The following is a 12617-nucleotide window of genomic DNA, read 5'->3' on the forward strand; positions in this document are numbered from 1 at the left end:
CACACAACTCCTCACTCCCTCTCACCCCTGCCATCTCTGTTGCCACATCTCCTCTCTGTTCCTTTTTCTCCTCTGACACTGTCTCCAAGCTGGTTCACCAGGCTTCCTACCTTCAGACTCGACTCTGGTCTCTCATCCACTCAGCTCTCAGGGATCTTCCTAAAACACAGGCCTGACCGCGTTGCCCTTCCCCTACTCCACAAACCCCAGTGGCTCCCTATCACGACAGCCCTACCTGGCATCTTCCTACCATTGCAGCTCCTTACGCCTTACTGCCCCCAGGAACGCCACACTTCAGGGCCAGCGCCTTCCTTGCTGTCCGCCACACAAGGCACACTCTGTATTGCCCCAGGCCGTTCCCACATCTGGACCGCTCTCCTTCTCCTGTCTGCCTCTCGCTTCCTTCAAGTCCCAGCTGAACCCCATCTTTGGCAAAAAGCCCTTCCCAGTCCTCCTCAGCGTCAGTGCCCTCCCTCTCTTGGTTATTTCAGATGTATCCTGTATAGGCACTGTGCGTAGACGGTCTTGCCCCATCAGACAGAGAGCACCTTGAAGACAAGGGCTGCTTTTGTCCTTTTTTGTGGGGGGAGGAGGAGGTGGTCTCCTGGCTCCAGACTCCACACAGCACAGCTATCAAACTGACATTCCTAAAACCAGTATGAACATGTCACCATCCTCCTAAAAACATATGGCCCTACAGCCTCTAGGATAAAATACTAACTGCTGGATTCACTATGGAAAGCCTTCCCCCATTTCTCCATCCAGCCAGTTCCAACCCAACAGCCCTGTTGCATCTCTCCCGTCAGTCTTCAAGCTCTATCACTTTGGAAATGATCACCCACCTGTGGGATGTGCACCCACCTAACCTTCACTCCTCCCAAGGACGGCTGAGGGGACACCTCCCACACAAGCCCCATTTTCTTTCTCAAGATGTTACTTAGGATTCACTTACATGCACCCCTCCTGTATCCTGGTTGCCCCCAAGATGGAACATGAGCTGCTTGAGGGGGACAAACTAGACGTGCTACATTATCTAATGTTCTTCTTAAATTCCTGCACCTAGAGGCAGCTAGGTGGCGCAGTGGATAGACCACCGGCCCTGAAGTTAGGAGGACCTAAGTTCAAATCCAGCCTCAGACACATAACACTTACTAGCTGTGTGACCCTGGGCAAGTCACTTAACCCCGACTGCTTAAAAAAAAAAATTCCTGCACCTACCCACACCTAAACACAATTCTACCCATTAGTGCATGGTGATCAGCAAAGTGGGATAGTCCTTAACGAAAACAGCCATGCTGACATGCATCAGAAGAATTAGCAGAAGTGTTTAGGACATGTCATCATCTCAAAGTATCACTGCAAACACTGTCATTACAAAGGGAAATAGTTGTCTATAAAAACTTTCATTTCCCAGTTTGAAAGTACAGATGGGCGTGTTTAATTTTTAATGAGGAAAACCTCTCTTTGACAGTATAAAAAAAGTTATAAAATAAATTATTTTAAATACAAGGACAGATAAATATTTTTTATGCTATATCACTATGCTTCCAATTGTTAGTAATCAATCTGACAATCTACCTCTCAAAAATACAAATTCATTTCATTAAGGCAATAAGGTTATTAGCGTGAACACCCTCTTACCGAGCTTTACAGGAAAGCCGGGAGGAAGCTTCATCTGAACAAATTCTCTAAGCTTGTTAAAGTGCTTGAAGGGCGCAATGACTTCTAAAACATTCAATAATCTGGAAGAAAGGGCAGGGAAAAGAAAAACACTTTTAACAATTTCTCAGGTTGATACACCTCTGCCTAAAATCAAACTAATAAGTCTCTCATTTGTCAGTCAGTTCTTTTGGAACTTTGGTCATTGTTCAGTGGTCTGAGCTGTAGTTTATTTTTACTAAGATTTAATTTTAAAGGCCAAAAAAAAAAAAGCCAAAACTAAGAATTCATTCTGCACACAATCTCCATAACCCTTAATAAATTTCTGCAGTTAGGAATTTCAACTTACAATTCAATTCCTAAGGGAAATTCCTGGCTCATGGCTATTGTGGCTTTAAATGTTTTCTTACTTTCTTTGCAAACAAGTTCTCTACCCAGATGAGGAGCTCTACAATGGAAAGGAAATAAAACAATAAAACAATTAATTTTGTCAACAGAATATTTTCACCCTACAGAAAGATTCCTATAATATTCTATTATGTTCACTGTGTTAATAATGCATTTTAGAAATCTTTTTAAATGACATTTTAAAATGTGCTGAAACACTAAATTAACAAAACTAAAATCAATTGTCTAGAAATTCCCAGTTCTAAATATTCCATGGAGGTTTCACAGTTCTCAATAACCCTACATTTCCCAATACATGAGGCCTCTATTTGAAGAGGATCACATTGCCTCTTGTATAGAACAGGAATTGCATCTCTCTGCCCCATGTGAATAATCCCCAGCATTAATTTAATTTTTCCAATTCATGAATCAGAATAATCAATGACCCCCAACTTCTTGGAGGATGACCTAGGAGCCTAAGTCAGTGAATTCTGGATCTTTTCCTGCTCATTTGGAAGTGATTAAGTTGTCTGAAATATAATAGATGATGCAATTAACCAACATTATTTTTTTTTCCTTGCTAATCATGTTGGTTAAATTCTAGTAAGAGAGAAATAATGAAGTGAGGAATTCAAACAGGAGAGTTTTGATGGCCTATGAACTTTAACAGGTCAGGTTAACACTGGTTTCCTTTCACCAGGAAAAGATACGCTGTGCTGAAGTACTCTTTTCCAATTTACTGACAGTATGACTCTTACACAAATGCATGGCAAGGGATACATTAAGCAACTGCTAATACTGTCAAAATCTAAATGAGAGCGTACGCGAAGCCGGACTGGGACCAGACTCCAGGACGGCCTCGTGTGTCGACTGGCACCCACACACCCCCCCCCGCTTCTTGTGGCCCATCACCCAAGTCACATGAGCTTCTCTGCTTGCCCTTTCACCCTGATGACCCCTCAAGTTGGAGCCCCACAAAACGCCCTTAGGTCCTTTCTCACATCCCCCCCCAACAAGCCCCAGATCTCTACACAGGTAGGGAGCTGAGAGGTCACTTGGTGCAATCTGAGCCTCCTAGCCAACAGGTGGCGACAATGGATTTCCAACCCCTGCCACAAGGCCCCCAAAGATGTATATCACTGACTTTTACACTTATTATTATCTTAGTCGATTCGCTCAAGCTTAGTGACACCCGCCCCACAGGCGTCTATGAAGTTCCTCCTGCATGCCAGGCACTGCACCAAAGAGGCAGTAGTGTCTACTCTCCAGGTTCTGACCTTCTCCTGGGGGAGCACAAAAATCCTTTTGGATTCCAACTCTCTTCTCTAAACCACTGACTATTCTCAGCTTCAGTACCTTGTACAACCAACAGGTGGCACAATGGACAGAGCTGGCCTGAAGTCAGAAAGATCCGAGTTCAAATCCGGCCTCAGACACTAGCTGTGTCTTCACCTCTACCTGCCTCTGATTCCTCATCTGTAAAACGGGGATCATGATGACACCTGCCGCCAGGGCTGCTGCGAGGATCAACTGAAATCGTATTTGTAAGAGTGCACTGAGCGCAGTGCCTGGCACAGGACAGGCCGTTAACAATGCTTGCTGACTAAACAGCACCGACCAGTCTGACGTGCACACGAAGCCCTTCTTTTTACAGACAGGAAACAAGCGACTTCCCAAAGGTCACAAAGCCAGCCAAACCCCCATAAACCTCTGGCAGGACCCGCTTGCTTGCCACTGCCTCCTGAAGACCTGAGCCCCGAGGCCAACTCCTTATTCGCTCCACTCAACAGTGCCACGCCCTGCACTGACTGTGAGGAAAGAAATCCAACCATAAACCGAAAATCTGGGGGACAGATGAGGCTACTGACTTTTAGGAAAAAAAATCTGGGGGCAGCTAGGTGGCACAGTGGATAGAGCACCGGCCCTGGATTCAGGACAACCTGAGTTCAAATCCGGCCTCCGATACTTGACACTTACTAGCTGTGTGACCCTGGGCAAGTCACAACCCCACTGCCTAGCCAAAAAAAAGAAAGAAAGAAAAAAACAAATCTGAAAAGTTGCTTCACTTGTGTATCCTTGAGTCCAAAGCCGCCAAGTGTTCAACAGAATACTTACTTTCCATTCTCAGCAGATATGTACTCTTCCCAGGTAATTGTGTTAGGTGGGGGTGGAGTCAGAGACTGTCTTCGGACAGGCTGCAACAGAAAATGGGGGTGCAGGTGAGAAGCGGCCATGACAGTCAGAAAAGAGAACACAAGGGAGCCTTGGCTTGTCTCTCTGCTTTCCCCGACAGGCCTACAAGCCTAGACAAACAGGTCTCCTGCCAACCAGCCTGGGGCTCACTGACACTGGGGAGGAGAGGATGAAGGGCTGTTTCAGGTATTTTTGACACTAAAATGTTCTCTTGGAAGCCCTACCAGTAACATATAATCAGCAAGGCTACTCCTGGGGGAAGAGGAGGGCAGCTTCGGACAGGAGTATCCAGAGATGGCCGAGGGGACAGAACTCTCTGCTGTCCAGAGACTGAGATCTAGTCTGGGTAAGGGAAGGCAGAGACGTACAGAAAGACAGACAAAGGAATAACCTCTCCATAACAAAACTAGAAGCCAGAGGAAGAACAAAGTACTAGAATGAAGCTCATTTTTTTTAGCCTGGACACCAAAGGAAGGGAGAATCTCTACTAAGGAAATGAAGACTGAAAAAAGGTCACTGAGTTTGACTAGATCAACTGGGGACTTCTTAGGGAAAGAGCAAAAAAGCTGGACTGTGAAGGGCAGTACGACGAGTGCCAGCCAGGAGTGTGAGCACAAGAGTTAAGCCAAACATCCTCAGGAGAGGAGAAAACTGCACATGCCAAAATACAAAGGAAAGAACCTTTGGAGAGTTTGGAAATGCTAAACCATGAATGAGGCTCAGAGGAAGTTGTCTGTGAAGCAAAATTAGCAGGGACTAAAAGGAGCCCTGCCCAGGAGGCCTCATGCCTGTAATTCACTCAGCAAACATTTACGAAGTGCCTGCTGTATGCCAGGCAGATAAGCACTCAGGATACAGAAAGAAGCCAAAGACAGACCCTGCCCTCAGAGAGCTCACAGTCTGACGGGCAAGACAGCAGGCAAACAAGAATATACCAGGTGAGCTGGGTATGAGATCAACAGAAAATAATCACCAGAGGGAAGGCCCTGAACAAGGCTTCCTGCAGCAGGTGGGACTTCAAAGAAACCAGGAAAGCCAAAGGAAAGAAGAGAAGGGAGGGGAGGGGGGTGTCCTGTGTGTGTGTGTCTCTGTGTGTCTGTGTGTCTGTCTGAAGGAGGGTGGAGATAAGAAGTCTGGAAGGGGGAAGGGTAGGTCAGGTAAATGACAAACAGGTTAGGTAAAGTCACATGCCAAAAGTAGGGAGCACTGGTAGAATTTAGGACTACCCTAGGAAAACAAGGAGCAACCGGTGTGAGATGGTAGAGAGGGGCAAGTCTAGAGTTGATGCCTCACAATTAAAGCTGTCTCAAAGCTGAAGTCTTGGGTTCCTGCTCCTCAAAGGCCTATCTGACTGGTGAATCCCTTCAGGTAGGGGCTGCCCAGGTGGCTGATGAGCTATCTCCCACCTGTCAACTCGTCCATTTCTGTGATACTAACACTAACCTTCCCTTTGTAAAAGAAAGAAGGAAGGCGGGACTACATCAAAGCAGGCACTCCCGGAAGAAGCAAAGCAAAACTGGATGTGGTCAGTTGTGATGTACATCTGTGGGCAACAGCTGTGTTTGCAAAACATAACTGCAGCTTAAGCATGAATGCCAGTGCAAAGAAAGAAATACAGAAGTACTATAAAGAATTCAGTAAAACCCTGCAAACTAAGTCAACGTACTTTCTAATACACAATGCCTTAGCACAAAGGTGGGAACGGTATGTAAAAGCGCGGCTCCAGCACAGCGACTTGAGCTCAGACCCCACAAAACTCTCGATGCCTTCACATCTCGAACACTCTGAGAAGAGAACTTGGATGCACTGAACAACATCACAAACAAGAAAGCGATTTCACTGGAAGAGACGGGAAAATACTACTACTCGAGTAAAAGTTATCCTCTAATCAACCCTTTTGTGTGCAGACGACCAACCATTCAGGACAAAGATCACGAAAAGAACAATAGAGAAAAAGGCACAGCATGATTACAACTAAATAAGTGAGAATGACCCCAGCAGAAATGACCCCAGGACTGATTAATCAATGTAAACCTACTGACTCAGCAAGAAGATCCCAAAAGCCCCCCAACGTGGCAGCTAGCCAACAACTCACTTACTTGCCAAGAGGCAATCGTGGCCAAAAGTGACACCAGTTTAAAATAACTAGGAATGACAATGATTGTGACCAGTATCATCAAAATGTAAGTGAGTCTGTTCCCTGGAGCTGCCCAAACATGCCTCACTGCCACAGAGACCTCCAGCTTCGTGTCCATAGCCAAGCCAAACACCAAGGAGTGGAATCCACCAAACCCAGGCGAGAAGGAGGAAACAAAGATCCCAGTGAACTGTGAAGCTCTGCACTGCTGTTTCATTAGTTAGTTCTGAAAGAGACTGGCTCTTCCTCTCTTGCTTAGGCTAGAAATACAGGCAGCCCTCACCCCAGAGGTGCTAGCCCTCCTGAACACCCCATACACCCCAGTATAGGTAGGCACTGAACAAAATAACTGCTGGGTGCATAAGAGAACGAAGAATCCCAGGATGGACAAGGTGGACAGAGCTCTGTGGGGGCAGCACTAGAAAGAGTATTTCATGACAGTACGACAGGCAAGGCAGCAAAGATTTAACAACACTGCACATTATGTTTGTGATAAATGGCAAGGTAATTTTTTTTAATAACAAATTGTTCAATAGCAAAAATGAACTCAAAAGAAAATGCCAAGACTAAATTCTTGATTTATGGGGACTATTTCCCCTTTTTTAAATGTCGACTACATAAAAAGGCTGAAGTTAGAAAGAAAACAAATAATACATGAAAAGCAAAGAAAATTTAAAGAATTTAAAATTTCACTGTTATCCAAAGGTTATACTCTCTTGCCTGACAGCATGACAGGACGAAGTCCACTTTGCTCATTATACCTCGAAATTCTGCTCCATTAAGTTTCCGCCTTTACTTAAGCTCTCCACGATGGCCTTATTCCGAAGAATGTCCTCTTCACTGAGGTGTTCTCTCCTCTTTCTGGATTCTAAAACAAGCCCATTCACCAGGTAGAAGTAGGCCAAAAAGTTTCCCACCCTTTCCTAAAACAAAATCACATTTTTAAAAAGTTAAGAACGTCTACACTAAAAGGAATCTTCAACAATTACATCATTCATTGAAAATCATGTGAAATTGAAAGCTTCATCCTTTGGATCCTAATAAAGAAAGTACACTAGAATTTATCAACTTCAGATTTTAGATGAGATTTAAAAATAAACACAACCTCCTGAGGCGGCCTTAAATGTGACAGCTACTCAGGAAATTAGTAATATTATTTTAAAAGTACCAACAGCTAGAAAGAAATAAAAATAGCATGGGAAACTGCCTGACTCCTCCTCAGGCTCTTGCTGGTTCATCATCTGCACCAGTCTGTTATCTGGTGACCTCATCAGCCACTTTCCAGCCCTCCCACCTGATCTGAGTTCAGCCGCCTGGTGGCTATTCCAGACCTGGACAGCTGGTAGATAGCTCAAATTCAACATGTCAACAATGAATGTGTGACCCCCCTCCAAAGTTCCCTCTGCTTCTGAAGACCGCCATCCTTCCGCTCACTCAGTCATCCTGGTGGTCTCTCTTCCCCTTCTCCCCCATATCCAATCAGTTGCCAAAATCTTCTCTCTCTCCCCACCATCTCTCCAAACCACAGACACCAAGTTAGTGAGCAGCAGGCGAATCCAGGACATAAAAATGCTACTGAATAATTAACTAGGGAAAACAAGTCTTTTTTGTCACTTTGAGGGGGGAAGAGGAGCTACAAGACTTATCTTCTTAACTTCCAATAATGCCACCCACAACGGAATCACAAGTTCTATCCTTGTGGTTTCCAGAAGCAGTTGGAAGGATCAAACTTTGCCAAATCACCATCAGTTGAAGACAACCATGCCCCTCCCCTCAATTCTATCACAGAACACATATATCCTTATCCATGCGGCCTCCACATAACTAATCACTATAACTCTGTCCTGGTAGCAGGATTACAACGCAAAGAGTGTAAATTTCTTAAAACTGGTTCCGTCTGCTTCCAACTTCGTGACTGATAAAAGCTTAGGCAGAACAAAAGACAAATGGTTTTATTAAAGATGCAAAATGTTTGATTCACACATACTGTTTTGTCTTCCCGGAAAAGCCATCCTGTTTGGGCACGTGTGAAAGTGATGGATTTGGTTGATAAAGTTGCGGAATAAATATCACTGCTCATTAAAATGTCAACTTCTTCCTCTGTTTCCATCTCTGATTCCTTAAAGAAAAAGAAAAAGAAATCTTGTAAATTAGATTTTATAATATGTAGGTACTTAGAAATCATTACATGTTATCACTATCAAATATTTTTAAAGTTTTCTGTTTGTTTTCCCAGGAAATAAAAGGGAAGAGAAGAAAGCAGATACCATGGGGAAAATTCCTTTTAAAAAATATTTTAGTTTTTTAATTACATGTAATAACCATTTTTTAAACTTTTTTTAAATTCTGAGTTCCAAATTCTCTCCGTTCCTCCCTCCTACACACTCTGCCTTACTCTCTAAGACAACAATTAATTACATATAGACATGCAGTCATGCAAAACATATTTCCAAATTAGTCATATTGTAAAAGAAAGCACAGACCCCACCCCCAACACACACACACACGCGCGCGCAAGCTCACAAAATAAAATTAAAAAGAATGCTTGGATCTACCTTCAGACTCTATTAGTTCTTTCTCTACAGAGGGATCTTGTATTGCTGAGAAAATCTAAGTTATTCACCCTTCTTCATCATACAATATTGCTGTTACTGTGTACAATGTTCTCCTGGTTCCGCTCACCTCACTCTGCATCAGATCCTGCTCATCACTCCTTACAGCACAATTACATTCCGTGACAATCATACAGCACAGCTTCTCTGGCCATTCTCCAATGGATGGGCATCCCTTTGATTTCCAATTCTTAACCACCACAAAAACAGCTGCTATAAATATGTTTGCACATATAGATCTTTTGGGGGCAGCTAAGTAGTGCAGGGGATAGAATGCCAGACTTGGAGTCAGGAAGATTCATTCATCTTTGTGAGTTCCAATCTGGCTTCAGACACTTACCAGCAGTGTGACCCTGGGCAAATCACTTAACCCTGTTTATATCAGTTTCCACATCTGTAAAATGAGCTAGAAAAGGAAATAGCAAACCACCTAGTATCTTTGCCAAGAAAACTCCAAATGTGGTCATGAAGAGTCAGAAACAACTGAAAAATGACTGAACAACAAAAGGTCCTTTTCCATTTTTTTTTTTAAATGTCTTTGATATACAGACCTAGTAATGCTAGTGCTGGGTCAAAGAGTATTGCACAGTTTTACAGCCCTTTGGACAGAGTTCTATTCTAAATTGCTCTCCAGAATGGCTGAATCAGTTCACAACTTCATTGTGCATTATGGTCACAATTTTCCCACATCTCCTCCAACATTTCTCATTTTAGTTTTCTGTTCTATTAGCCAATCTGAAAAGTGTGAGACGGTACTTCAGAATTTTAATCTGTGTTTCTCTGAGTGATTTAGAGCATTTTTTCACCTAACTAGAGATAGCTTTGTTTTTTTCATCTGAAAACTGTCTGTTTATATCCTTTGACCATTTATCAACTGTGGAACGACTCATATTTTTATAAATTCAACTCAGTTCTTTAGATACTTGAGAAATGAGGCCTTTATCAGAGAAGCTTGCTGTAAAAATTTCTTTGCGTGGGAAAATTCTAAAATGCTGATACTCAAGGCTCATAATTACAACACAATTATAAAAGTTTAACTTTCAAGTAGTTCAGTGTGACAAAAACTCCCAGCTGAAGCTACAAAATAAAGACCATTGAACAAGTCTTTCTTCTCCCTGCTAAAAGTTTAAAGTAGGGCTCATTAGCCTTTAAATCTACGTATAACTATATATACCTAATAAAACTACTGAAGATTATGTTGATGCTGATTACTTCTATCCAGATTTGTAATTTCATCAGCACAGGAAATGTCCAGTTAGGAAATTCCTTCAAGAAATACAAATTATATAGCAAACATATAAATAGCACTTATACATCACTTTAAGGCTTACAAAACTTTGCCAAAATCTCCACTTTTGTTTCCTTCTGCCCAAGGGCTCATCCAGTGTCTCTGACACTAGGCAGGGGTTTAATAAATTCTTATTGATCTAAATGTCCAGAGAGCAGATAACGTGTAAGTTAGGCCATCGCCTCACACTCACCTGATACAAAATGAAATCATCCCTTCTTTCCCAAATACCACCACAGCCCCTGCTCCACAGCCCCTGCCAGACACAGGGAGGGATCCAGCTCGCAGCTCACGGCACCAGCCTTTTCCCAGTCCCCGAGGGCAGGAAACATGGCCATATCCCTCACACTTTCCCTGCTTTAGCTCCCACAGCCCATTTAATTTAAGCCCAGGGCTTTCTTCCTGAAAAGGTCTCAGATTCTGTTTTTCCTACCTGCTCCCACTGTCATTACCCAGTGGAGATCCTGTTGACAAACTTTCTCTTAACTCATCTTTTGGCATTATGGGTTTCCCTCCATTCTCTACCACAGAATGTCAGTAAGACAGATGTCTTTTCATGTGGGGAAATCCAGAAAGAAAAATATAGAGACTCTGAGTAAAGACCAGTGTGAGCAAAAATAGAAAGAAAACTGTTGTATTACCAGAAATGGGAAAGGATGAGGAGCTCACCAAACCAGCCTGGCGTGGCAGGCAGTTACAGTCATGCCAGAGGAGAAACTACTTAGAAACATGCTGGAGCTCTCTCTTGCAAAAGCAGAGCAGCAAATAACGGCTTGACTGGCCTTGAGCATAATGTCATCCTCTCCCAAAATGGAAGGCAGGGCAGAGAACTTCTGCTTTGAATGTTATTCTCACTGAGAAGGAAGGCCTAGTTGCTAGGGATGGAAATGAAGGCAACCTCAGGGGAAAGTGGTCGTTTCATAGGACAACTTCTTGCAGACATACACACCAGACACTGAGGGGGACAAAGAGAGGCAGGAGGAAGAGGAGAGAAGAGTACACCTAGATACATACTCCATGTTCACTCACACACACACACACACACACGTCAACAGATACAAGGAACAGGGAATGGATAAAACAAAAGGAGATAAAACGCTCCTTGCAGTCGATGAAACCAACATAACACATGAGGAGAGAAACCAGAATGCATGTGCCTCACTTTGCTTTAATTTTCTGCCAAGGGGAATACTCTCTGGACAACAAAGGACAAAAACAGATGATTTGTAGGGATTTGCAGCAAGATAACAAAAGTGTCCATCTGCTCCTTGAAGAAATCCCAACCCTGGACAACTGACAGACCAAGGCCCCAAGTGAAAGAGCTGGTGAAGGTGACCGTGGGGCCTCTGGTCTGCAAGGACCACCAGCAGCAGAAGAGGCCCTAGGGTCTGGAGAAGGGCTCACAGCCCATTCTTCAAGTGGGAGGAGAATGGAGTGTTTAAACTAGAGGCCATGGAAGTTTGAACAGACTCACAGACAGAAATTCTAGAGCAGCCTCTTAAGAAATGGTTAATGAACATTATGATGGTCTATATATTCTCTATGTTCTCTAACTAATAATGAAACTATTAGAAAAAGACAAATCAACACAAAAACCCAGCATAATTGTCAACAAATCCTGCCAAGTTAATATTTTTTGCTTTTTTATAGGATTGCTGATGGTACTACAATCCAGGGAATGCTTTAGACAGTTTACTGAGAATTCAGGAAAACACTGGACAAAGTCTCCCCTGCTGCTGCTAAGAGGGCAATACTCCAAATTCAATCAGTTGAATGGCTGGACCCAAAGCCTAGTCACTAATGATCCCACGCCCACATGGAAGCAGGTCTCAAGTGAAGTCACCCTCAGAAGTGCTGAACAAGAAAGGCCTCCACAGGCAGCATCCTGCCTAGAAAAGGGTCTCAGGGATTTAGTGGGAGGCAAGTGCACTATTATTCAACAACAATAGCTCATTTCATAGCTTTGCAAATTATATCATTTGATACCAACAAGGCCCAAGTGAGTTAAGTACTGTTATCTCCATTTGAAAGACGAGCAAACAAAGGCTGAGAGGTCAGTGATTTGCCAGATGAGGTCTCCCTTGACTGCAGGGTCAAGCCCTAGAATAATTAATCACAACAACGGCAGTGTGCATTTACACAGCACCACGTGCCAGAAGCCAAGCAAAGTGCTGGCAAAACAAACACAAAACCAGCCAGTCCACGTCCTCCAGGGGCCTATGACCTAATGAGAGAAGCCGTTTCACAAAATGGAGCTAAGGAAGCTCTCTGACTCGGAGACTTAATGGAAAAGTCCCCACGGAGGGCAGCTAACTGAGAAGTTAAAAATGTCTGAGCTGAG

The 12617-nt window shown here is 43.5% G+C and overlaps 1 protein-coding gene across 1 annotated transcript in view; it reads right to left on the bottom strand.

Moving 5' to 3' along the window:
- ANKRD13C (ankyrin repeat domain 13C) overlaps positions 1-12617 on the bottom strand; it is a 73312-nt gene that overhangs the window by 7055 nt on the left and 53640 nt on the right. The window contains 5 exon segments of the mRNA XM_020992992.2: positions 1642-1742; positions 2009-2107; positions 4162-4241; positions 7138-7299; positions 8364-8495. Coding sequence (XP_020848651.2) covers positions 1642-1742; positions 2009-2107; positions 4162-4241; positions 7138-7299; positions 8364-8495 — 574 coding nt within the window.

The sequence above is a fragment of the Phascolarctos cinereus genome, unplaced genomic scaffold (genome assembly GCF_003287225.1).
Source record: "Phascolarctos cinereus isolate Bilbo 61053 unplaced genomic scaffold, phaCin_HiC Scaffold_5;HRSCAF=322, whole genome shotgun sequence".
Taxonomy (NCBI): domain Eukaryota; kingdom Metazoa; phylum Chordata; class Mammalia; order Diprotodontia; family Phascolarctidae; genus Phascolarctos; species Phascolarctos cinereus.